The sequence below is a fragment of the Cervus canadensis genome, chromosome 2 (assembly GCF_019320065.1).
Source record: "Cervus canadensis isolate Bull #8, Minnesota chromosome 2, ASM1932006v1, whole genome shotgun sequence".
Classification (NCBI taxonomy): Eukaryota; Metazoa; Chordata; class Mammalia; order Artiodactyla; family Cervidae; genus Cervus; species Cervus canadensis.
In genome coordinates, this window is record NC_057387.1 from 108156099 (window position 1) to 108183729 (window position 27631).

The window sequence follows — 27631 nt, forward strand, 5'->3', positions numbered from 1 at the left end:
TCACGCTCCCAACATTTCTCCCATGGTCCCACTCCTGACCCTGCCTCCTGGCTGCATCATGGAGCCTGCGATGTGAGTCCCAAGGTCATCTGTATCCTCCAGGCACCTAAAAGAGCATCAGGTCCAGAGAGAGGGCTTCTCTTGGGCTGCTCTGGGGGCAGAGCTGGGCCTGAATGGAGGACGCAGGGAGAGTCATCCTGGCTCAGGCCAACACACTTCATCCACACCCTCCTTCTTTGAACAGATATTTGTTGAGCACCTACCAGGTGCCAGGCAGTGTTTAGACCCCAGGGATGAAACAAGCAGGCAAACATCTCTGTCTTCATAGACTTTTTACTAGTTAGAGATGGCCGTCAGGGTCATTTGCAAGAGTTTTCAAGGAGAGGAGGTGAGCATGGCAGGTAGTGTAGAATGAGCGAGTTTTGAGTTGATGGGGAGGTTGGCGGAGAGGACCCAAGAGAGTGAAATTCTCAGTCCTCTCAGCACAAGCGTGTCCCTTCAGATTCGGATGCGTGTCAGCTGCCTGTCACTGATTCGGGTCATGCAGGAAGGAGCCTCAGGACAGGTGCGTTTAGCTTGGAGAGGGGCTCTGGGCAGGTGGAGGTGTGAAGGGCTGCTCAGGAGAGACACAGCGGGGACTCTGCGTGGGAGCAGACGGTGGGCTGGTGTGCTGCCCAGTTACTCCCCAGGCTTGATGTGACGCCCACAGCGTCCGACTGGGTCCCGGCTGTCCTGCCTTCCAAATGGGTGATACTTGACCATGTGTAGCTCTGTCCAAGTTTGTCCTCTCTTTCTCTGTAAAAAGTTATTCTTTTAAATTTGTTTTTAATCGGAGGATAATTGCTTTCCAACATTGTGTTGGTTTCTGCTGTACAATGACGTGAATCAGCTGTCAGTATAAACACATCCCCTCCCTTTCAAGCTTCCCTTCTACCTGCCCGTCCCACCCCTCTGGGTCATCACAGAGCACCGAGCTGACCTCCCTGTGTTACACGGCAGCTCCCCACTAGCAATCTGTCTTACGCATGGCGGTGTACCCATGTCAACGCTACCCTCTCAGTTTGTACCCCCATCCTCCCCCAGCTGTGTCCACAAGTCTGTTCTCTATGTCTGAGCCTCCATTCCTGTCCTGCAGTTAGATTCATCAGTATCATATCTCTACATTCCATATATATGCACTGTACGCGTGCATGTTCAGTCATGTCATCTCCTTCGTTGCAGGCAGATTCTTTTACTACTGAGCCATCAGGAAAGGCATATATATATATATATATATATGCATTAATATATGATACTTGTTTTTATCTTTCTGACTCACTTCATTCTGTGTAACAGGCTCTAGGTTCATCCTGTAAAAGTTCTTCTTGAAGGGGGAGTTTGAATTCAGCAACCTTTGCGCATTAAGGCGATGGTGAAGGACATGCTTAGGGTCAGGAGTGTGGGGCCCAGGCCAGCCCTGCCATCCGAGAGCCGCTCTGATTGTGTGGTCTGTGAGCCAGCCTGCGTTGCCAGCCAGCCTTGCAGATTCTTGTCATTTCAGGACTCTGACACTAGAGGTCGGTGTTTCCCCTCGGGTCTGCAGTCTCAGGCCTTTGGAATCCTCCATGCGGTTGGTTTCCTCAAACCATCAGTTCTGCCAGCCTGGTACTGTCTTAATTAACCCAATTCACACTTGTTAGCAAAAATCAAAACCAGGCGGGATGTTACCTGTTTCGGATCGTGTCTGGGTGTCAAACGCATGCTCCTCAGTGTCTGTCTGGGTCCTCTTGCCCGTGGGGGGATGGTGGTGGCAGAGGTTGCTCTGTTAAGTGGAATTTTTAACCAAGGCAATCAATAAGTGCAAACAGAGTTAGTTGCTAAATAGCTCTTAGGTCTATTAAGCAGTCTGTGAATGTTTATTTAAAATGAGGCAAGTCCCAGCATCCCTTCATGGAGAGCACACTCATTCTTCAGGCCCTTGAATCCCCCAGTCCTGAGAAAGATCGTGAAATATGGTATTTTATGAATGTAGCCTGACCCTGGCATTCCATTCAGAAAAGAGACTGCTGTTCCTTTTTAAAAATGTCTTCTTACTGTAACAGTGTCTCCCAGCCGCAGAATTGATCTACTTACTGTTCCTCCCATCACGAGTTCAGAGGCTGAGCCAGGCTGGCGCTGTCCTATTGCCCTGTGCCTACCTGCCTCGCAGGCCAAGGTCTCAGAGAGGGAAGTAGGTGGCAGGTAGAGCCTGTCCCAATCACCCTCATCACCCCTGGGTGGGTGGTGATCCACGTCACTGGGGTCACCCAATGGACCATTAGAGATCTGAGCCCACGAGATCTGCCACCCCACAGGGGAACAGGGTCAGATCAGGCTGCTTAAATCTGGGGGATTTTTTTAGTGTTTTTTTTTAATTAAAGTTTTTATTTTGTATTGGGGTATAGCCAATTAAGGGCTTCCCTGGTGGCTCAGTGGTAAAGAACCCACCAGCCAAATGCAGGAGATGTAGGAGACCCAGGTTCAATCCCTGGGTTGGGAAGATCCCCTGGAGAAGAGAGGGCAACCCACTCCACTATTCTTGCCTGGAGAATCCCTGGGACAGAGGAGCCTGGCGGGCTACAGTCCATGAGGCCACAGAGTCAGACATGACTGAAGCGAGTGAGCACACACTCACACAGCCAACTAATAATGTCGTGATAGTTTCAGCTGAACAGTGAAGGGACTGTTCCATGAATCCATTCTCACCCAAACTCCCTCCCATCCAGGCTGCCACACAGCACTGAGCAGAGTTCCATGTGCCATATGGTAGGCCCTTGTTGGTTATATTTTAAATATAGCAGTGTGTACCTGTCCATACCAAACTCCCTAACTGCCCCTCCCCTGGTGCACCTGGGGGACTGTAATACTTTCTTGGTGCTTGATTTCATAATGCTCTCACCCCCTTGTCCACAAAAGTTGCCATTTGCATTTATCAACGACTGAAGAGAAGGGCTTCTTGAGAAACTGATGCTGTCTCTTGAATCTCTTCCAAGTCTAAGACTGGGGGATCCCCGTGGAGTGTAAAGAAGTGGGGTGATGCTGGAGAGAGGAAACCAGATTTTAGAACCCTGAGACCCACCACTTGCTGCCTTTCTGTCTTTGGGCGAGTTCCTTTGCTTCTTTTTCTTAGGCCTTGGTTTCAGGTGCAGAATAGGAAAGGAGATATCTGGATAGCGGGTGGCCCATGGTGGTGAGTCCATGTAGTAGATTTGAAAAGTGCCATGTTCCTTTGATGATGCATCTTTGTTGTTATTTTTTTCTTCCTTGAGTAAGGCAGGTACATAGTTTCCTTATCTGAGCTCACTGGGAGCTTTGGTCTTACCTCCCCTCTGACTCTTATCACGTTTCATTTTAAACATGTTTAACATTTATCTTTCCCATGGGCCAGTGGATTCCTTGAGAGTCCACAATGCACCCAGTCTGATGACTTTGTGTCTCAGGAGTCCAGCACAGATATTTGCAATGCTGTGGACTCTCAGTAAATATGTTCTGAATGGATGAGCAAATGACAGGTGACATGACCTCCCTGGAATCACCCAAATCTAGTGCATGGATTGGCAGAGAGGCTGTCCTGATGCAGCCTCTTCTAATGGATAATCTTATCCCTCTTTAAGTGTTTTCCTGACATGCTTTCTTCTGAGAAATCATGACTGATATATACACATAATGACAAAAAGATCCCTGAGACACATCATTCCTGTCAGTCATTTCTGTGACCACATCTGTCCTCTTAGGTGCCATGTATAGCACCTGCGTGCCAAAAAAGGGTTTTTAAAACTTCTAAAAAAACGTTCCTTTTTTCAAGATGTTTTATTGTCATGTGTCAGAAAATATTTATAGTAAACACACAAATCTGTGATGACAGTGGTATGGGTAACACCCTTGAAGAGTTGTCCAGCGCACAGCCTACACCACTGTACATGGCGGTTGGGGGAGGGTTCCAACTTGGCCCACACAGGCTCTGCAGGTTCCTCTTTAAAGAACAGTAAGGATCCATGTGTCTTTTTTTTTCCTTGACTTTGTTAGCAACATATGAACAGAACAGCAAGCATGCGACTGTACTTTCCAATCCCCTGGGAATCGCAGGGAGCAGTTGTAGGGCGTATTTGGTACGTCACAGACTCAAAATGGATCTGGAGAGAAATATGTGAGCACGAATAAACCTGGATGCAGTTGATGTTCCAGCTGTTCCATCCTTTCTGTCCCTCTCTGCTCTGCAGTGGTACGTGAACGGCGTGAATTACTTCACTGACCTGTGGAATGTCATGGATTCACTTGGGCTTTTCTACTTCATAGCAGGAATTGTGTTTCGGTAAGTAGTCCTCACCACGTTTTCAAGCATCAGGTGTTTGCGGATTCTCTCAGGTGGAAAGGTGGAGGAAAGACATTTCAAGCCCAAGATAAGTGAGATAGGATGAAATATGGTCCGGATATTTTATGAATACCGGGCTTCCCTGGTGGCTCAATGGTAAAGAATCCACCTGCCAATGCAGGAGACAGGGGTTCGATCCCTGGGTCGGGAAGATCCTCTGGAGGAGGAAATGGCAATCCACTGCAGTATTCTTGTCTGGGAAATTCCATGGACAGAGGAGCCTGCAGACTACAGTCCATGGGGTCACAAAGAGTCAAATACGACTTAGTGACTAAACAACAACAACAACAACGTTATGAGTATGGTGGTGGCGGTTTAGTCATTAAGTCGCGTCTGACTCTTGCGATCCCGTGGACTGTGGCCTGCAAGGCTCCTCCGTCCATGGGATTCTCCAGGCAAGAATACTGGAGTGGGTTGCCATTTCCTTCTCCAGGGGATCTTCTACCCACTTAGACCCAGGAATCGAACTTGGGTCTCCTGCACTGCAGGCAGATGATTTACCAACTGAGCTATGAGGGAATAGACTATCTCCAGAACACCATTCAGAAAAGCGGTTACTATTCCTTTTAAAAAAATGTTTTCTTACTATAGCAGTCCCTCTGAACCCCAGAATTGGTTTGCTTATAGTTTTTCCCATCACGTGGCTGGAAGGCTGAGCCGGTCTGGGGCTGCCCAGTTGCTATGTATCCTCCCCGCCCCTACCATTTAGAGATTAGTACAAATGCCCATTGTCTCTGCCTCTTGTAGACACAGCCTGGTTGATATAAAGTTGTGTCTCCTCTCATCCCCCCTCTTGGTGATCTGTAACTGGAAAGGGGTTCTTCATGGTTTTTCTCTTTGTGTTTATAGAATTTGGGGAGAGGAAATTAGAAATTGAGGGCCCTAGAGAATGATGAGGGTGTAAATATCACACAGTGTTTTCCTTTGAGGCCATATAGTCTAACATGCGTTTAACTTCAACTCGAATATTGGTTCTGGAGCCTGCCCTCCCAGCTGCAAGGTTTCCTCAGTCTCAGAGCTTGTGATTAGAAAAGCCAGTTGGAAATGTGTTTGGAGGGAAAAAGCAACGTGACTCCACCTGATAGGGATATTGGGGTGCACCCAAACTATGAACCCCCTTGCCCAGTCCTGCTCCTTCCAGACCTGCCTCCCCAGTAGCTTCAAGGTGAAACTCCTTACTCCTTCTTCTGATGGAGCAGAGAAGCTTGACTGTTCCTATTTACACCCACTTAGAATGAGAAGATTTACAGTGAGTGCTCACGCTATGATGTGAACTGGGTAAAGCTCGATTTCCTCCTTCAAAACCTCCCTTTCTGCTGGGGTTAAAGGCCCAGCTTTTGGAGCACGGTTGGACATGATTTCTGGATCATTCCAGTTAGAAAGCACAGGTTTTCAATGAACAGCAGATGGTTAGTTAATCAAATGATCTGGTGCAAATGAGGTAAGCTTCACTGGGGGGAACATGGCAGGCTCAGGTCCCAAGTGGCTGGCATCACTGTGGAAGCCTTGTGAGCCGGGAAGTTAGTGACGGCGGGCTTGGGCCCTACAGTAGTTACAATAAATCCCCTACATTCGAACGTGTTGTGTTCGGGGAGTGTGTTCATTAAGTCTGACAAAGTTAGCCTAGGGACCCACGTAACACAATCTGCTATATAGTACTGTACTGTAATAGATTGATACTACTTTTCACACAAATAATACATTAAAAACAAACAAAAAAACATTTTTGATCTTACAATATGGTACCTTGAAAAGTACAGTAGAACCAGCTAAATCACTGCTGCTTTTACACTTGCTTCTGGACATCCTAGGCTTGACATAAAGTTACAGTGCTACTGTAGTCGACGCTGTTGTTAAGTTACTAAGTCACGTCTGACTCTTCGCAGCCCCATGGACTGTATCACCAGGCTCCTCTGTCCACGAGATTTCCCAGGCAAGAATACTAGAGAGGGTTGCCATTTCCTTTTCCAGGGAATCTTCCCCACCCAGGGATCGAACCTGCATCTCCTGCGTTGGCAGGCGGATTCTTTACCACTGAGCTGCTTGGGAAGCCCAGGCTACACAGTACTCTACAGTAAAGTACACAAAGCACGATTCTAGAGGACGCATGCCCTTGACAGGTATACCAGACAGCTGAGCTAACTTACATAATTGGACGTGGGGACCCATATTTGCATCTTTGAAAGTTTGCATCTTGAAGGTTCATGTGTAGGGGACTTACTGTGTTTAAGCGGAAGGACTGAAGCTTTGGAAATCTTGAGAGCTCTATTGTGCGTGATGGCCTCATCTCCCCTGGAGCCCACGAGGGCAATGCACGTGGCCTTTGGTTTCCAGTGACTGAAGGGCAGGTGTAGACCCTGGTCTATTTCCACCTTCAGTTCCCAGGCTTTTGGCTGTTTCTTCACATTTGGCTATTTTTAAAACTAAAACTTTGATTGTAAATCAACTACACTTCAGTAAAATTAAAAAAAAATACTAGCAAATAAAATCCAGAAATAAATAAAAGTGATACAAAAGCACAGCTTTGAAATGTTTTGTCAGCATCTCACAAATTCTTTCCCCTTCTTTCCACAGGCTCCACCCTTCTAACAAAACCTCACTGTACTCGGGACGAGTGATTTTTTGCCTGGATTACATTATATTCACCCTAAGGTTGATTCACATTTTCACGGTCAGCAGAAATTTAGGACCCAAGATTATAATGTTGCAGAGGATGGTAAGACTGAAGAGTATTTGTGGTTAGTTGTCCTTCTTCTGACTATACCCAGGGTTCCTTTCGTTGCTGAGAGGGACTTTTTCTCCACAGAGTGATGGTTGCATTTCATAATCAGTAACATTTGTTTTTTTTGATCTGTTTTCCTCAGGGGCCCCTTCCGGGTTAAAATTTAATGAAGGATGACTATTGGGAGTAAACTGCATAACTCAGCACATTACTAGTAAAGATCTCTATTTAGACTGTCCACGTTACCAAGTGCTTCCACTTGAGTCTTAAGTATTCACTAGGGGTGGCACAGTGGTAAAGAATCCGCCTGCCAATGCAGGAGATGCAAGAAACTTAGATTTGATCGCTGCATGGAAAACATCCTCTAGAATAGAAACTGGCAACCCACTCCAGTATTCTTGCCTAAAGAATCCTGAGGCCAGAGGAGGCTGGTGGGCTACAGTCCATGGGGTCACAAAGTTGGATACGACTGAGCACGCATGCATAGGCAGGATAGGGAATTTTATACCCATCTCATAGATGTGGGCAGTTGGGTTCAGGAGGTTCACATGTTTGTCTGGAGACATGAAGTGAGCTAGAAGCACAGCGAGGTCTGGAACTTTAATCTTCAAACCACGTAATACAGACCTTGGGGAAGCACCACCAGACCTGTTTCACAGGGTCAGATAACAGAAAGATGATTACACCCTGACCATGTTGCTTCTCCCAGCTTGTTTTCCACATGACCCAAACCTCCGTGTTTTTGTCTTTAAATCAGATGGGTGTTTGAATGAGCTCATCTCAAGGTTCCTTTCCAGCGCTGAGCTCCTTTGAGTTTGTGGTTTTAATTCAAAGCATATCTGGGGCATCAAGTCACCATGAAGTCATGCTTTGTGTGCAGAACATTAAAAACAGTATAATGGTGCATTGTTGTCTAAAAAGGAGACTTTTTCCTTAAAAAAAAAAAGCAGTAGCTCAGGAGTCGGCTGGAGAGGAGGGGGGTGCTGTGGAGTTGGGGCCCTCTTCTGCTCCCAGGCTGGTCTCATTCAGAAAGTTTCTGCTGCTGAGCTGGCCTGGGGACCTGCAAGCAAAGATGCATCCATCAGTGGATGCCCTGAGACCCAGGGGTGATGATGGCCATGTTTAAAAATTGGTGAGCGGATGATGCTGGCTGCCTTAGGTTCCTGGGGCCCCTCTGCCTTCTCCGTGGTCAGTGGAGCAGCCGAGCCGCCCTGGCGCAGTCCTGACTCTGCTCTCCTGTCCTCCTCCCTCGACAGCTGATCGATGTATTCTTCTTCCTGTTCCTCTTTGCCGTGTGGATGGTGGCCTTTGGCGTGGCCAGGCAGGGGATCCTTAGACAGAATGAGCATCGCTGGAGGTGGATCTTCCGCTCAGTCATCTATGAGCCCTACCTGGCCATGTTTGGCCAAGTGCCCAGCGATGTGGACGGTGAGCCTGACGTGGCCTGGGTGGGGATGGCTGGGAGGCGGAAGATGCTTCCAGAACCAGCCCCCGGGGAGCCTCCAGGGCTCCCTGGTTTGACCCTGAGGCCTGTCCTAGGAACAGGCTGCGGGTGTCTGGCTAACATCAGGAGTGCACACTAACTCTCAAAGCCTTTTCTGTCTCCTGAGCAGGATCTTATGTACCCTGGCAAGCTTGTCCCCAGCATCTCAGCCTGCAATTTTAATTTTTTTATTTTTTCATTTATTTTTATTAGTTGGAGGCTAATTACTTTACAATATTGTAGTGGTTTTTGTCATACATTGACATGAATCAGCTGTGGATTTACACGTATTCCCCATCCCGATCCCCCCTCCCACCTCCCTCTCTACCCGATCCCTCTGGGTCTTCCCAGTGCACCAGGCCCGAGCACTTGTCTCATGCATCCAACCTAGGCTGGTGATCTGTTTCACCCTAGATAATATACATGTTTTGATGCTGTTCTCTCGAAACATCCCACCCTCGCCTTCTCCCACAGAGTCCAAAAGTCTGTTCTGTACATCTGTGTCGCTTTTTCTGTTTTGCATATAGGGTTATCATTACCATCTTTCTAAATTCCATATATATGCGTTAGTATACTGTAATGGTCTTTATCTTTCTGGCTTACTTCACTCTGTTTAATGGCCTCCAGTTTCATCCATCTCAGAACTGATTCAAATGAATTCTTTTTAATGGCCGAGTAATATTCCATGGTGTATATGTACCACAGCTTCCTTATCAATTCCTCTGCTGATGGGCATCTAGGTTGCTTCCATGTCCTGGCTATTATAAACAGTGCTGCGATGAACATTGGGGTGCATGTGTCTCTTTCAGATCTGGTTTCCTCAGTGTGTATGCCCAGAAGTGGGATTGCTGGGTCATATGGCAGTTCTATTTCCAGTTTTTTAAGAAATCTCCACACTGTTTTCCATAGCGGCTGTACTAGTTTGCATTCCCACCAACAATGTAAGAGGGTTCCCTTTTCTCCACACCCTCTCCAGCATTTATTGCTTGTAGACTTTTGGATAGCAGCCATCCTGACTGGCGTGTAATGGTACCTCATTGTGGTTTTGATTTGCATTTCTCTGATAATGAGTGATGTTGAGCATCTTTTCATGTGTTTGTTAGCCATCTGTATGTCTTCTTTGGAGAAATGTCTGTTTAGTTCTTTGGCCCATTTTTTGATTGGGTCATTTATTTTTCTGGAATTGAGCTGCAGGAGTTGCTTGTATATTTTTGAGATTAATCCTTTGTCTGTTTCTTCGTTTGCTATTATTTTCTCCCAATCTGAGGGCTGTCTTTTCACCTACTTATAGTTTCCTTTGTAGTGCAAAAGCTTTAAGTTTCATTAGGTCCCATTTGTTTATTTTTGTTTTATTTCCAATATTCTGGGAGGTGGGTCATAGAGATCCTGCTGTGATTTATGTCAGAGAGTGTTTTGCCTATGTTCTCCTCTAGGAGTTTTGTAGTTTCTGGTCTTACATTTAGATCTTTAATCCATTTTGAGTTTATTTTTGTGTATGGTGTTAGAAAGTGTTCTAGTTTCATTCTTTTACAAGTGGTTGACCAGTTTTCCCAGCACCACTTGTTAAAGAGGTTGTCTTTTTTCCATTGTATATCCTTGCCTCCTTTGTCAAAATAAGGTGTCCATAGGTTCGTGGATTTATCTCTGGGCTTTCTATTCTGTTCCATTGATCTATATTTCTGTCTTTGTGCCAGTACCATACTGTCTTGATGACTGTGTCAGCCTGCAATTTTTAAAGCTTCTTAAAAAGAGTGTTTCTCAGATTTCTGACAGCAGCATGGCCAATGACACCAGAATCCTCACTGGTGTAGAGAAGAGTGTTGTGGGTCTGTCCAGAGTTACAGGGTACCCGTTTATTTCAAAAAGTGCCATAGTGAAAAATTTTGTTCTGGAACCTGGAATTTGAGCTTCTGGTATGAGCTCACTGCCAACTACCTGGAGGCAGGTTAATGGTAGCAGAGATGGCATTAATTTGATCACAGCCAGTTGGCATAAGGAAAGCGTGGGGCATGTGCAAACTGGTGTGTTTTGGATAAACTGTAGAACATCTTTGTGATGCTGGCAGTAGCTTGGGCTCATCGTGTTCTGTCCTGCCACAAGAAAACCCCCTCGATGTTCACCCAGCCCTAGGCTTGCGTTTCCCAGCTCCTTGGTGTTTTCTCAATTATCCCCATGGCCTCATGTGGTCTTTCTGGTGTCTTCTGCTGCAGTCTCTTCCAAGACCTTAGAAACGGCTCTGATGGAAAGGCATCTTGTTATTATTGTTCCCCAATCTGCACTCTGTACTTGCCATTTTACATAAGTGGGTGTGTTTTGTCCTCCCAACAGTCCTACATGTTGGTGGCCTTAGTCCCACGGGAGGCGGTTCATGGTGACCTAAGAGTCAGTGACAGGTAGTGTTCGAGTCCTGGTTCCGTCACTCATATGCTGTGTGACCTGGGATGCAGTTGGCACCTCTGCCTTTAAGTTCTGTTGCAGGTAACATGGGTGCAGCACCATCTTCTCTGACTGGCATCTCACCAACCAACAGGGCCAAACTCACACGCTCAGAGGAGGATCTCGAGTCTAGAGTGACTCCTGGAGTGCCAGGCGGTTACATCCACTGCCTTCTCTAAGACTCCCAGGCAAAACTCCTCATCCTCTCTTCCAGACCCAGACTTTCTCCAAGGCCCCCATTCTAGGTTGTTGCCACCGGTCACACAGATGCCTATCAGCCTCTCAATTTACCACCCCACCAAGTGGTGACAAGATACCTGGTAGCCATGTTTATTTTCTATACCTGTGGCTATTTCTGTTTTGTAGATAAGCTCTTTTTTTTCGTTTGTTTACCATTTTTTAGATTCCACATATAAGTGATAGGACTTCCGTTGTGGCTCAGCTGGCAAAGAATCCACCTGCAATTTGGGAGACCTGGGTTCGATCCCTGGGTTGGGAAGATTCCCCTGGAGAAGGGAAAGGCTACCCACTGCAGTATTCTGGCCTGGAGAATTCCATGGACTGTTTAATCCATGGGGTCGCAAAGAGTCGGACACGACTGAGCAACTTTTACTATGAGTGATATTATATGATATTTGTCTTTCTCTTTCTGAGTTTTTTACTTAGTATGATGATCTCTAGGTCCATCCATGTTGCTACAAATGGCATTGTTTCAGGGGAATATTAGTCAATGCGTGAACACGTGATTCTGAGGATTATGCCTGGTTGGGTAGAGTGCCTTGGAACAGTGCCCAACACAACGCACGATCTTCACCTTGTGGCCCTCTGGGGTGCCTTAGTGCTGTCCTTCCGAGTGTCCTCACCTGCCTGTTGTTTGCTGCATCCTCAGGTACCACGTACGACTTCTCTCACTGCACCTTCACCGGGAACGAGTCCAAGCCCCTGTGCGTGGAGCTGGATGAGCACAACCTGCCCCGCTTCCCCGAGTGGATCACCATCCCCCTGGTGTGCATCTACATGCTGTCCACCAACATCCTGCTGGTCAACCTGCTGGTCGCCATGTTCGGGTAAGTTCTCAGAGACGCGCTGAACGTGATCGGTGACGCGATGGATGTGCTCGGGAACGCGCTGGACGTGCTCGGTGATATGCTGGAGGTGCTTGGGGACGCGCTGGACGTGCTCGAGGACGCGTTGGACGTGCTCGGGGACGCGCTGGACGTGCTCGGGGACGCCCTGCTTGGGTGTCCACGCCTTGCCGGGCCCCGTGCTGGGCCGGGCTGGAGGCACTGGGAGGGAGGCAGCAAAGGTCCCCCTTTGCTGCGTATAATAGAAGTCTCTAGGGCAATGATGGTCTAGAGTAGGGAGGGGCCTTGAAAGGATTATATTACAAATGTAGTGTGTCCCTGTGAGCTATAACCTGAGTTTATTTGACCCCAAAGACAGATGACTATGACCCTCTCCAGCATATTCAGACTGTATGTTAGATACCCTCTTAGCACCCTCCCGCCAGTATCACGATGCTGGCCTAACGGTGACTGCATCCCAGCTCAGCTCAAGGTCCTCACTTTCTATGGACTCAGATGGATGGTTTCCAGGGCTTAAGGGACTCAGCTGTTAGGCAGTTGCTGCTTTAAAATGTTGAGTTTAAGTACAAGTCAAGAGCACAGGGTCAGGAGAGTGACTCTCCTTGGGGCTTGCATCTAATGAGGTTGGCTTGAGAACTCGATGGAGACTCTGAAGCATTTTTATTGCCTTTGGCCATTCTCTTTAATACATTTAGAAAATCATGCTTATCTCACCCCTTGTTGTTTCTTAAGAGGGTTTCAAAGAGCCCCATGTGGCGATTACAGTGGAGGTACCTTAGTTTTTTATGCTGTTGCTTGAAGTAGCTGGTTATATTGAATACATGAATCCTGGCACACAGAGAAACAAATAGTTTAGAAACAAAATACAAATTAAAAAATTATTTGTTAAACCTTGGACTGAATGAAAACTATAGTTGAACCCCAAAACTGGGGAACTACGACAGACAAGAAATACATTTGATTTCATTAAGCAAATGTTTTAGGTACAGGGGACCACAGATGGAGTCACGTGATAAATGATAGACTGGGGGCAGTCTTTGCCTGAATGTGAGCAAAGGCTTCTAATTCTTAAGATAGAATGAGCTCCTGCACACTGGTAAAGAAAAGATGAGCCAGTAGAAAATGCGCAGAGGGAATGCAATTAAGAGAAATTCAAATGGTCCCGAATCATATGGAAAGGGGCTTACCCTTGTTGTGGGAAAGGTCAGATGAAACCAAGAGTGAGGTGCTGGTTTAAGATCTGTCAGGTAAACAGACATCATAAGAAGGGTTGGGGGTGGTTCTGGGAGTCTGATTTGTCTCCAACTTTTGGGAGAGTGATCTAAAAATAGCTATTAAAAGTATACAAACGTTTGGCCCAACTCCTTCATGTCTGAGAATCTTTACTAATGGTACATATGTAAGAGCATTTATTAGATCATCATTTGATGCCTGTCAATAAGGTGATGACAGAACAAAACGTGTTCTAGCCATACCATGGAATATTATGCAGCCCTTAAAAAGAAAAGGCGGGGGTCTCTGTTTATTGACTTGGAAGGATATTTTGTTAAATATAAAAAGCAAAGTGCAGACTTATTTTAGGGTATAATCTTATTTTCTGACAATAAAAAACCAAGAAATCTTAAAAAATCAAGTATATATTTCCCTCATCACAATGATCACATATTACTTCTACAATTAAAAAAAAAATAAAAAAAAAAATCAGTCAGTTGTCACAAAGAGCTGTGAGGGGCACCAGGATTGTAATCGAGGGTCATCTTTCTCTGTTGGTCAGTGGCCTGCCCTTGAGTGAGGCTGGGTGGGGGGGACACGTGCATCTGGGAACATCACGCATCCATGGCACTGAGCAGCCAGCGGTCATCTGGTCTTTCGGTGCACAGAGACATCTGACTCTAGTCCAGGTGCCTCCAAAATGTCACTGCTGGAGGAGCCAAGATGGCGGAGGAATAGGATGGGGAGACCACTTTCTCCCCTACAAATTCATCGAAAGAACATTTGAACACTGAGCAAACGTCCCAAAATGTCACTGCTTTGCTTAAAATTCTGGAAGTATTTTAGTATTTCCTCACAGTGTTCGGGGTAAATTTCAACCTCCTCCAAGGCCGTCTGTGACCTGAGCTTTGAAAACACCTTCAGGATTCCATCCGCAGGCATCCCGCCTGTTCATCCCTGACTGAGGTGATCTGTCCTGCCTGACACTCTTGCAGATGTCACTACTCTGTCGGCATCACCTGTTCCATCTTGACTGCTTTCTCCCCCTTCCTGCTTGTTCTCTAAGGAGCCCAGCACCATCCTTGGCCTGAGTGGTCCATGTGCCCTCCCTACTGTGCATAGCAACCCCATGAACCCCCTTCACAGCTACAGCCTCCTCTCCTTCCAGACTGTAAGCTCTGGAGGGCAGAGACTATGTCTGTCTCAGTGCCTGGCCCTTCCTGGCTTTGTTCCATGGATGAAAAGAACAGGATTCTTTCTGCTTTTAGTTCATTATTTGGTCCCCAGTTAGGAGCTTAGCTTCCTGTTCTGTTACTCAGGGTGAAGTGTTCATAGTGAAGTTGCTCAGTTGTGTCTGACTCTGTGACCCCATGGACTGTAGCCCACCAGGCTCCTCCATCCATGGGATTTTCCAGGCAAGAATACTGGAGTGGGTTGCCATTTCCTTCTCCAGGGGATCTTCCTGACCCAGGGATTGAACACAGGTCTCCTGCATTGTAAGCAAATGCTTTACTGACTGAGCCACTAGGGACGCCACTAGGGATGTGTTAATGGTGAATGTCAAACTAGTGATGGGCTCATCACATAGGTAAGGTCACGTGGCCGTTGGTCCCACTGGCCTTAAAGAGGGAATGTGCAACCACTCCCCTCCCTCCACCATCACTGGCTCTAACGGGGGTCCAGAAAAGGACTTAGGGATCCCGACACCTGTATTGCTTAAGGGAAGCTGGACCATCTCAGGCTGCTGAAAGTCCCCAAGTCTGAGCTTGCAGAGAGAGGTGGCAAGATGAGTGATTACGTATCCACGTGAGGGCAGAGAAGGGAGGACCAAGTCCTAGACTTGAAGCAAGAGTGGGGAGGAAATGAGATGACTGGGATTCTATTTGACAGTGATAGCCTCTCCTATCAACCTTTATGTTGAACCCTGGGCAGCCCCTGTAAAAACCGACGGCTGATATAACATCTACAACAATTCAACGAAAAGGCCGACAGCTCCCAGTGCTGTGGACTTTGAGTGACGTGAACTCAGTAGATCTCAAGAAGCAAAGAGGAATAGTGCTTAGAGCTTGCCCGAGTCTGAGTGCTGTGAGTGTGTGTGTGTGTGTTTGTGCTCAGTCGTGTCTGACTCTTTGCGACCCCATGGACTGCATGCAGCCCACCAGGCTCCTCCGCCCATGGGATTCTCCAGGCAAGAACACTGGAGTGTGTTGCCCTTCCTCCTCCAGGTGTTCTCCAAAGCTAATCTTGAGGACTGTGTCAGTTTGTAATTCATTATGGCCCTGACAATCATACAATAATAGAATTTGGAGCTGAGAGGGACAGGAGTCTGGCCAGTGATTTTTGGGTCGAGGAAGTGCAAGTTGGGCAGCTCAGCCTTCGCGGTGCTGGCCACGCTGCCGTCCAGCTTGCTGTGTCCATTCGAGCTTGAACCCGAGTGCTTTCCGCGTGAGGCCTGAGCCGTTGGGCCAGGCTGCAGCCCACTGTTGCCTTCAGTACTTACGTGTGAAAGCTGGAGGAGTTCCCTTCCCGGGGGGGCTTCCTGGATTCCTCTTGGGCTCAAGCAGAGGCCTTTTCTTTGTTAATCCCTGTCTGGGCACTTGAGAGCAGCCCCCTTGCCATCCTTGGGCTAATTAGTCAGAACACTGTCTCAAAAGATGGTCGTAATGGTTGTTCTGGGCTTCCCTGGTAGCTCAGCTGATAAAGAATCTGCCTGCAATGCAGGAGACCCCGTTTCGATTCCTGGGTTAGGAAGATCCCCTGGAGAAGGGAAAGGCTACCCACTCCAGTATTCTGGCTTGGAGAATCCCATGGACTTTAGTCCATGGGGTCACAAAGAGTCGGACACTACTGAGCGACTTTCACTTTTCGAGCCCACAGCTCTGGGCTATGACCCTCATCCGGCATCACATCAAAATATTCATGTAATAGCTTAGCTATACACAATGGCAGCCTTTTGAACTCAAAGTAAATGAACACTTGGGATTTTAAAGCGATATTGAAGTGTTCTCTAGATGGTATTCAGCGGGGAAAGGAAATGGATGTGAACATCTGTGATTATTCCACATTAAAATTATTGATCACAGGCCGTGTGTGGCTTATCAGAGCACGGAGTGAACTTAATTGTCAGTAAATAACTCGGGGTCACCTTAACACACAGCTGTGGTGCTTACAGATGCTGTGTCCTGAGGTTCAATACACCAGAGGCTTTTCTGCTGAAAGGGACCCATCAGACATGCCCCGTCTAGGGTGATTTCTAAGAATGATTTTTTAATCTTAGGACTAATGTATGCTCATTACAAATATGGAGCAGAATAGAAAAAAAAAAATCGCATGGTACAGACTTAAACGTTTGGGTGACTTCATTAGTCCCAGGCAGGCTATTGAACCAGGAGGAAAAGGGAGCAGATAATGGGAACAATAATAATAGCTAATATTTATTGACACTTTATTGGGCTAGGCACATCCAAGTGCTTGACATGTGTGGCCTTATTTAAACGATTCATCATTTTGTGTAGGTGTGGCTTTATAACCATTTATAAATGAGGAGCTGGAGGCAGGGAGAAGTTAAAATCTCTGCTATTTGAGATGTAGAGAATGGACACGTGGAGCCGGGGGTGTGCGGTGGAGGGGAGGGTGGGACAAGCTGATAGAGGAGCACTGACATGTACACGCTCCCATGTGTATGACAGATAGCTGGGGGGAAGCCGCTGTCTCACACAAAGAGCTCAGCTTGGTGCGCTCTGATGACCTAAGGGAGCAGGGGAGATGGGGCCCGACTAGGGAGGGAAGCTGACAAGGGGCGGGATGGATGCTTACCTATGGCTGAGTCACGTTGTTCAGCAGAAGCTATCACAACATTGGGAAGCAATTATATTCCAAAAAAACCAGAAATCCCTGCTATTTGAGGGCGATGGGCCTGATAGTGATACAAGACGATGTGTTGTGATACAATATTAACAGCACGAAAAGGCTCTTTACGAACAAAGGACCTTGGTGCAGAGTGGGGGTCGTTACTTCTGACAGATCCAGGGGGTGGGCAGCAGTGAGCGCATGAGACCTTTGCCCTTTGAGGTTTGGTTGGAGAGGGAGAGGCAGAGGAGATAAAGCAGTCTGGGGAGGACCAGCGACTACAGAGGGGAGGAAGTTGGCAGCTGTAGGTTATGGAGTCTTTTCTGCTGTGGCAAAGAATTTGGAGTTTTTCTTGCAGGTGAAGGGGGATTTTCATGGGTCTCTACACAGGCAAGCAGCATAATCTTAGTTGTGTTACTTTGACAAAAACAAAGTCGACATTTAGCATCTCAAAAACCAGTGCCATGAAATCGCTGACTGTCTCTTACCATTCGCTTTGATGCGTTTTTGGTGCTACAGAGTCAGAGGAGAGCCTGGATGTGCAGAACATCTTAACACACCCACTGGGTCAATGCATGGGTGCAAAACGTCAGGGTGAGCCAGGGTCCCTGGGTATCGCTGGTGTGTCAGGCAAAGAAAGGCAGATGGTAAAATGCCTGATATTTGTGGAAAGCTTGGAAGAGAGGTTGATCTGCTTGCAGTCTAGCTGGCAAGTTTCTGGTATTTCAAGTGTTTCTAGATTCTGCCATCGTTTTAGTGTCTACTTTTTCTTTGTGAATTTTTTGCAGACTTGCCATTCTGCTCTGTGGATCGGTCTTTCTGTTTTCATTTTTACTACCAAACGGCTTTAATTACTGATTTTTAAAAATCATTTTAACATCTGTTGTATGAAGGCCCTTCATTAGTCTTACTCAGACTTTTCCTGAGTTTTCTTGTATGTTTAATCAGATGGAGGGCCTAAGGCTTATCTTCTGAAATCTGTTTTTCTTTCCTGTTCCAAAAATTTTGTTAATGAATTTTATTGTGCTGATGTTAACTTTGTAGATTCATTTAGGGGAAGCTGACATCTAAAAGAAGTGCCAGAAAGAATGGGTTTTTCTCCACTTAATCAAATACATATAGTTCCTCAGTTTTATGGACTTTTTTTCACGTGTATATAGTCAATGTTTTGTACATTTTTTCCTAGCCATTTGTGGTTGTGAGTGACATAGTTTTTCTATTATGGTTTTTCGATAACTGTTTTTTGATATGTAGGGAGGTTATGAAATATAACTTATTTTGGAATAAGTCTCTTTTGTTATTGTTGTTTAGCTGCTAAGTCATGTCTGGCTCTTTGCGACCCTATGGACTGCAGCATGCAAGGCTTCCCTGTCCTTCACTATCTCCTGGAGTTTGCCAAACTCATGTTCACTAAGTTGGTGATGCTCTCCAACATCTCATCCTCTGTCGCCCTCTTCTCCTCCTGCCCTCAATCTTTCCGAGCATCAGGGTCTTTTCCAATAAGCTTAATAAATAAGAAACAGGAGGAAACTTCCATGACATGATGAAAAGAAAAGAGAGGGAAAAAAAAAGAATTCCATGTCTCCTTACTGAATTCTTTTTTCTCTCTCTCTTTTCTTCTTATCATGTCATGGAAGTTTCCTCCTATTTCATATTTATTAAGCTCCTTCTTTCTTCTTCTTCTTTTTTCCCCTCTTAATCAGAAATGGATGTTGCATGTCGCCAGAAGACTTTCTAGCAACAATTGAAATGGTATTTTTTCTTTTGATCTATGATGTATTATGAAAATGATAAATTACATAAGTGACCTTAATATTTAGTCATCCTTTTGTTCTTTGGTCAGGCACATTACTCTTTTAACGTAATGCTGAATTTCAGCCATGTGTATTACAAGGCTATCTGAATCCTAAACATTTATATCTCAGTAACAGTTTCACTGTCAAGGGATGTCTGAGAGTTCATCTCTCCTGTCTCTTCATCCTCTTGTACTCAGCTGCTCCTCGGGGACAGAGCTTCCACCGGCTGGGTAGCTGAAGGCACAGATATTATGAGAGATGTTTGGTCAAAGGGGATCTGCTCAGACTTCCCTGGTGCTCCAGTCGTTAAGATTCTGTGCTTCCAATGCAGGGGGTGTGGGTTCCAGCCCTAGCTGGGGAACTAAGATCCCACATGCTGCATGATGCAGCTAAATTTTTTTTTTTTTAAGGTGGAAACCTTGCAGAATTTCTCCCAAGGAAGACACTAGATGTCCAGTGCTTGGCAGGGAGAGTGAGGACCATCAGAGTTGGGTGGATGAGAGCCTGAGCCTGAGGGAGGGGCCCTGAGCTGCTCTGGACACTTGGGTTTGCTGAGGGGGTTGGGCTGCATTGACAGCAGAACTCAGCCCCTCCTCTACAGAAATGGAAAACCATGTCTAAAGAACATTAAAAATCACTCAAGCAAAGCGCTTTGAAGCAGTGCGCAGTTATCAGCCTCCCCTGGGGACACCTCATGTCTTTTTGGCCAAGTCTGGAGCTGACTCAAGAGAAGAAGAACAATTTGGAAGGTCTGGGGTGGGATTTGGCTCAGGGTCACATTTGTCCCTTTCTGCTGCTCTCTGGGGGAAGGTGGGCCTAAGTAAAGGTGGACCTCAGCATGGTCAGCCCCAGAAATATGTGATTTCTGCAAAGCAGCCTTGGGCATTCATGTCCAGTAATCAGCCAGCTCGTTCACACCCCTTGGGATGCATATCAGGGCTTTTACTGCTTGACCAGGAGAGGAACGCCGCTCACTGGATCCACCTGGACCCTGAAGTGCAGAGGAAGCAGTGGTTCCAGCTGGGGGCTCTGTGGAGCCTGCTGGGTTGTCCTAAGGAGCCCGTGGGGCAGAGATGGGAGGCAGAGTTCTTCAAAGTGAAGAGTGCTACCAACACCAGCCCTTGTTGTGGTCACTGGTCTAAAGTGCATTTCAGACCAGGGCTTGGCAGCCTTTTCTGTACGTGCCGGCCAGTGTCTTGGCTTCGGCCAGATGTGCGGAAAGAAGCCATGCCTCGTGACCCTGCACCATCCCCTCCTCTCTGCTCATGGCCCCTTACAGAGCAGTTTTGGCCTCTGGGTCACATTGCCAATTCCTTTTCTAGATGACCTGGGAGTCTTAAGATGTTTTCCGTTGCCTCTGAGTGACTGGTGAAGCTAAGATGTCAATCTCTTCCCACTAGGAAGGACCCTTCTTGGCCATAGTTCTACTCAAAGCTTCCAGGAAGAGAGGGAGAGCTCACCTTCTCCAGCTCGAGGCATCCTGAGTGTTCCTCCCTTCAATAGGAATGAGTAATTCCTTTTGGATAAAACTTCAGAAAACATTTGATGCATGACAATGGATACAATTTTTTTTTTTTTAATTTGGGGCATTGCAATAGCAATTGGCAGAAACCATTTTTGGCTGCATAGGTAAGAATTTAAGATGCTTCTCCTAGGGCATCACCATTTGCATGGTGATACTGGTTCTGGCACAAAGAATAGAGTAGAAAGTGATTCCTGGCAGGCTGCCCGCCTGGACTTCATTAACCTGGGCGTGCCTGCCATCCTCTCTCGTTGCAGCGACAGAAGCCTGCGGTGTCCTTTGCAGACGTAGAATCAGCAGGGACTGGCCAGGACAGATAATGATGCTGGGTGTTTGTCTCCGAGCAACCTGACCTACATTTGGAAGAAGCGGCAGCTTCACTGCCGGGTTCAGTTTGCTGCACGCTCATGCATCACAGTCCTGTCTGCTTTTCACCTAGAAAATCTACCACATAGAGATGACACATGATCAATCAAGAAACCATTTTACATGCCTAGCCTGGGAGGTTACAGACAGTAGATACTGAGTAAATGTGAATTCCCTCTGCTTTAAAGATCACCCCCTATTGAAGAGGCATTCCCTGCAAAAGCCTGCCCTGCCCAGACCCCAGGACCTGGAGGAGTCTGATTCATCAGTCAATGCCAAGATAAGCAGAGCCAAACTTACAGGCAAAGCCACAACCATGCTCTGTGTAGGCTAAGGCTTTGCCTGTATGTATGACCATCACTTGCCTGAAGATATTTAAGTCTTAGGTGGTAGTGTGGCAGAGAGCAAGAGTGAGGTCTCACAACAAATGTATCCCATTTAGTCTGCCTGAGAAGTTTGGCCTCTGAAGTTTTTACCCAGAATTTGGAGAATTTAATCTATCTGCAATCAGGATTTGCTTGGAGGTGATTTCTAAGGGTTCACTGCTGCTTCTTTGGCGCTTAAAGGGGTGGTTTGGTGTTAGCAGTAAACTGTCTTGGATGATTGAACTTCAGCGAATGGTAGAATGCTCCGCAGTAATCTTTTACTAAGTAGTCCAGGCAGATCACTGATTCAATGGACATGAACTTGGGCAAACTCTGGGAGATGGTGAGGGACAGGGAAGTCTGGTGTGCTGTAGTCCATGGGGTCACAAAGAGTCGGACATGACTTGGTGACTAAATAACAACCAAGCAGGTCCTTTTGAAATGAGCATGACTCAGAGCATTCACGCTCCACGTCACGAGATGGCATCACGCAGTGACAGAGCAAACAGGCTCTGGGGCGGGTCGTCAGGTCCAAATTTTGGCTTCATCACTTCCCAGTCTGGGGACTCAGACAATTTATCTACCCTGGTTCTGCCTCAGTTTCCTGATCCGTTAGTCATAGGTGATGGTAGCACTTATATGCTACAGGGTTGTTTGCAGATTAAATCAACTAATATAAATGGGCTGCTTAGAACAGGGCCTGGTAGATACAAGTGTTGGCTACCTTGCAATCTTGGTTTAATTCATAACTGATAAGTCAGTAGTATAATCAGACATTTTCCCAATAAATAGACGTCCTAATTTTCCTTATGGGGATCTCTTTCTCCCTATGAACTGTGATTTACACAGTGAAACGGTATTGTTAAGTAAAAATCCAAGCCTTATTATTTTCACTCATATCTAAGCATTTCCCCAAAGTATAAAAGTTAGTTATAAACATAATTTTTAATGACTGCATAATGTAATCATATGGACTAGCCATAATTTGTGATACATTTTCTTAGTGTTGAACATTTTGGTTGCTTCATGCTGCTGGGTGGATGGTGGGGGCACCAGACCCCAGTGAATGTATAACCATTTCTATATTCTCTTTTCTCAGTGTCTCCTTATTCTTAGGTTAGATTTCCAGAAATAAAATCAATGGGTCAAAGGGATAGATATTTTTTAAGGCCCTTGATAAATATTAACAAACGGCTCTCCCAGATCGTTTATAATTAAACTCCCACAATGACGTAGGCAAGTTATTCCTATGAGAGTCATCCCCTTGGGCCTCTCAGTATGAAACACGATACCGGACTAACGGACAAAGAGAACCCTTGAGAGATCTTGAAATAGGAATCATTTTAAAGTTCGTTGGACAATCTTTTGTGATTAGCGACAACAGCAAGACAAAAGCCAGATCTAACTTTGACCCAGCATGGACGGAAGAGTGCCTGAATTGTTCAGGCTCTGATACCAGCATGAATTTTTCTCTCCTGTGTCAGCGAGAGCTTGATGCTGATGTCGGGTATTCGGCAGTGAAATGGCCAGGTCTGCGGAAGGCTGAGCCTTGACCCTCTCTCCCCTCCCGCCAGCTACACCGTGGGCACCGTCCAGGAGAACAATGACCAGGTCTGGAAGTTCCAGAGGTACTTCCTGGTGCAGGAATACTGCAGCCGCCTCAACATCCCGTTCCCCTTCGTGGTCTTCGCCTACTTCTACAGGGTGGTCAAGAACTGCTTCCGATGCTGCTGCAAAGAGAGGAACACGGAGCCCTCCGCCTGCTGTGAGTGGCTCAACCCTGGTGCTGGGGCCCAGGGGCAGGGGTTCGTTTCTGGGAGGGTGTCTGGTCCACATCTCAACAGGTGGGGTTAGTGACAGTTATTTCAGCATTCACAGGGGTGTGTCCTGAGGCTTCTCTGACGGCCCAGTGGTTGAGATTGAGCTCCCAAGGCCGCGGGGCATGAGTTTGATCCCTAGTCGGAGAACTGAGGTCACACATGCCACACAACTGGAAAAAAAAAAAAAAAAGTGTTCATCTGTGAAGGTCAGGCATCAAGCCCCCCCAAGTGACTTATTCAGGAGGGAGAGTAGATTAAGAAAGACAGCTAGATCTGCTGGGATGGCCTTGTTACAGGGGGCTCGCTTTTGGATGGACATCATAAGGGTGTAAGTAGGATGTTGAACAAACACGATGGGTGGGATGGTGTCAAAATGTGACTTGGTTCTTGCTCTCTGTTGCTTCCATGACATTTATTCTCTGGGAGATCTTAGGTCTGATTCTAGTAAGGCTTATTGTTGCAGAAACCAGTACTCAAGAAACCAACTACCACACTCGGAGAGTTGGAGAATTCAGGTTTATTACACCGGCAGGCCCAGAGGAGTTAGCACTCCAATCTCTGAGCCCCGAACAAAGGGATTACAGAGTTGTTTTTTTTTATTTTTTGGGATTACAGAGTTTTTGTAGACAGACTGTAGTGGGCAACACTAGCTGTTAGTAGGCTAGTTTAAACTAAGGGGTTTTGCGTGTGTGGGAACAGCAGTCCAGATGGGGAGGGGGATGCCTGACCTGGACAGGCATGATTAAGCAGGTTTGCAGGGTCTGGGCAATTGCAAAGAGCAGGACAAGGGTGAGTGAGATAAACTCCAGTTCCTAGTATTGCAAGTCCCCACTTTCTGAGACAACCTGACCTACGTGATCTAGACTTTGCAAGGGGCAAGCTGAGTTACAGAGGCAGAAGAAGAAGGAGGTTATGTCAAATTTTAACTTTTCCTCTTCATGACTTTTCTGGTGGTTCTTAGAGAAGATCTTCTGATGGTCTTACTTGGTAAAAGAATCTCAATTTAGGAATTGGGACCTGCAGTCCGATAGATGAACCAGCCCGCTTGCCATCTTCCAGAGGGGAGGCTCCCCTTAGCACCCCTTCTCAGCCAGTGGATTCATCAGGAAGGGTGGGCCACCAGCTTTCCTCTCTCCCCGCCTCCTTCCCACTCACTCACCAGCTGCCCTGACTGACCTTCTGTGGGTTGGAGAGCAGGAGAAGGGAAAGGAAAGAGCGGAAACCCTCTGTGGAAACAGTGGCGCTGCCCTGGGCTGGCTCTGTGCTCCCTGGTCTGTGCGTGATTCCAGCTGACCCGCGATCGTGTGGCATGTGGTGGGTCCTTCAGCTGAACCCTGCTTGACCCCTTCACACCAACCACTGCTCCTGGGGTTTGGCAATGCTTTCTCCGGGGGCTGCTCCCCGACCCAAGCCTCTGGCCTCCAGGGGTGTCTTCTGCACACTCTCCCTGCTGACAACCCACACTGCCTTCCGGAAGGCAGGATCCACACGGCCGTGGGGTTTGCTCTCTCTCTCATGCTTGCCCACCGCCTCAGCCCTGTTAGATGCTAGGCAGGCGGTTCCCCACCAGCCCGTCTCCTCGCCCCGGCTGTGGGAGCTGACTCTCTGACCCCTGACCCTCGGTCACACCTGGTTCCACCAGAACCCACATCTGGCTCTCTCCCCTGAGATCCTAGGGTTTCCTAATGCCCCTTCCTGGAGCCACTAAGCTGGGCAAGTCTTCCTCACCCACAAATGTGCTTCTACCAGATTCAGCCCAAGGGAGAGAGAGGCCTATTTTCATTCCTCTGGATGTTTGGACACAAAGAAAGAGTTGGAAAGAGCACCACTGGCTCCTGTAGCTGTCCTCTAGACTCAGGCTTAAGCTGGCGGCTCCATCTCTGGGTGGGCGTGGAGCAGATCTGCAGGGCAGGCGTCTGCACATTGACGGGGCCCAGACCCTTTGGGGTCCACAGGGATCTTTCCATTTCTTTTAAAAGCCAGAAGGAAAAGAAAGAATTTTTAGGTGACAGAAAATCTATTGGTGTATGCATGGGAAGCCACCACTTCCCTGGTGGCTCAGGCAGTAAAGCATCTGCCTACAGTGAGGGAGACCTGGGTTCGATCCCTGAATTGGGAAGATCCCCTGGAGAAGGAAATGGCAACCCACTCCAGTACTCTTGCCTGGAAAATCCCATGGATGGAGGAGCCTGGTGGGCTACAGTCAGTGGGGTCGCCAAGAGTCAGACATGACTTCACTTTCACTTTCATATGCGTGGGTGCATGTTCAGTTATGTCTAGCTCTTTATGACCCCATGGACTGTAGCCTGCCGGGCTCCTCTGTCCTCATGGAATTTTCCAGGCAAGAATGCTGGAGTGAGTTGCCTTTTCCTTCTCCAGCGGATCTTCCTGACCCAGGGATCCAACTGTGTCTCCTGTGTCTCCTGCATTGGCAGGTGGATTCTTTACCATTGAGCTGTCTGGGAAGCCCCTATTGGTATATACTTGTCTTTATACCAACCCGGTCATATAATCTTTTTAGTATTTTCTTCATCCAGGAAAGGGCCCATGATGGCAAAAGTGCCAGTGTCGAGGGCCTAGGGTGACTGACTTATCTCAGTAGCCACAGACCATCCCCACAGTAAAATTAGAAGTCCTGCATCCCCGGGACTCCAGCGATTCAGGGGCTCAAAGAAGTCATCAGTGGCTCTGTGTGCTGATTAGAGATGCAGACTTGATGACCCAGGTTGGATCCAGCCCTAGAGCCCTTGGGATTTTCCTTCTGTCCCTTTTTCTGAGGAAAAGCCAAGAAGGGTCTCACTGAGTCTCTAAGCAGATCTCTTGTGCCTTACTTAACAACTTCATGAGACCTGGTTGCTTGAAACAACTACTGTTTATCTCTTCACTGACTGGGCTTCCCTCATGGCTCGGACAGTAAACAATTTGCCTGCAGTGTGGGAGACCTAGGTTTGATCCCTGGATTGGGAAGATCCCCTGGAGGAGGGCATGGCAACCCACTCCAGTTTTCTTGGGCTTTCATGGTGGCTCAGACGGTAAAGAATCCGCCTGCAAAGCAGGAGACCTGGGTTCGATCCTGGGTTGGGAAGATCCCCTGGAGGAGGGCATGGCAACCCACTCCAGTATTCTTGCCTGGAGAATCCCATGGACAGAGGAGCCTGGCGGGCTGCAGTCCATGAGGTTGCAGAGTTGGACATGGCTGAGTGACTAACAATGCATGACTACCATCATGGGATTCATGTTCCATTTTGGGCCAATCATTCATGTCTTTCTAGTATATCCCAAATATTTTGATGATTCATAAAGTAAAAACATGAATTTTACTAACCTAGATATGATAACTGGCTGTAATTAAGAAAAATTTAATTTGCCAAGAACCATCATTTTTTTGTTTGATTCCTGCAAAGAAAAATGCAGGAAAGATACTCAGGAATATGACCTTCAATATTGTTCGTAATTTGCTTCTGTGTTACCCCTGCAGCCGTGATCCCCTAAAATCTGGCTTTCAGAATGTAAATGTACAACGACCCCCATCTCATGTCACAGTTTAAACAATCTTCATGGTCGGCTCTTTTAACAGCAGTATTTCAAGATGTTAAATGTCACTTTGGGGATGTCATTAGCTATCATGGGTATGTAATTGCGTTTCCTAATGAGGAAAAGTGTTTTGACAATTTGGATAAGTTACTGTCTTTCTCCTCATTGTTTTGCTGTGGAAGACAGAGTGAATCGTTTCTAACCAAAAGAATGAGAAGTCTTTATATCAGGGATGGGAATTGAAAGCTGAGACCTGGAATTTGTACTCAAAGACTATACCCAAAGATCAGAGGAGTGTCATGAAGCGTCTCAGATCTACCTTTGAGTCTGTTTTGAAGCCGTGTCATAGATGAATGACTGTAGAACCTGTGGGGGGGCTCAGGGGACCAAACCAAGCCTGCAGACGTGGAGGCAAATGCAAAGTAAATTTAGGAAATGTGTTGCCAACTAGAGTCTTTGGCAACAAGTTTCATACTTCTTCCTGAAGTTACAGAGAAAAAAATAAATGATGGAGAAATCGTGTGGGGAGGAAGGTTTGATGAAGTATAAAGGAAAGTGAAAATGAAAGTAAAAGTGGCTCAGTTGTGTCAGACTTTCTGTGACCCCCTGGACTATACAGTCCTTGGAATTCTCCAGGCCAGAATACTAGGTAGCCTTTCCCTTCTCCCGGGGATCTTCCCATCCCAGGGATCGAACCCAGGTCTCCCTCATTGCAGGTGGATTCTTTACCAGTTGAGCCACAGGGGAAGCCCAAGAATACTGGAGTGTGTAATCTATCCCTTCTCAGGGGATCTTCCCCACCCAGGAATCGAACCAGGGTCTCCTGCATTGCAGACAGATTCTTTACCAGCTGAGCTATAAAAGCCATGTCTAACAGTTAGGCCTGTCTGGAAATGATGTGGTACCTTGTGAGGTAGGGAATTCCCCATCGCCAGTGGGATTCCAGTTGGGGGTGGGGAGGCAGAGGGGCTACATGGGAGGCAGGTCCAGTCTCCAGTCCAGAATCAATAGAATCGGGAGACATGATGTATGGGTGAGGACAAATCAGTCC

The 27631-nt window shown here is 47.0% G+C and overlaps 1 protein-coding gene across 1 annotated transcript in view; it reads left to right on the forward strand.

The window, feature by feature from the left end:
- The window catches only part of TRPM8 (transient receptor potential cation channel subfamily M member 8), an 89109-nt gene that overhangs the window by 45034 nt on the left and 16444 nt on the right, over positions 1-27631 (forward strand). Inside the window, exons 17-21 of the mRNA XM_043462048.1 lie at positions 4239-4330; positions 6965-7106; positions 8369-8540; positions 11921-12098; positions 22801-22991. Of these exons, the coding sequence (XP_043317983.1) occupies positions 4239-4330; positions 6965-7106; positions 8369-8540; positions 11921-12098; positions 22801-22991 (775 nt within the window). The remainder of the gene's footprint in view (positions 1-4238; positions 4331-6964; positions 7107-8368; positions 8541-11920; positions 12099-22800; positions 22992-27631) is intronic.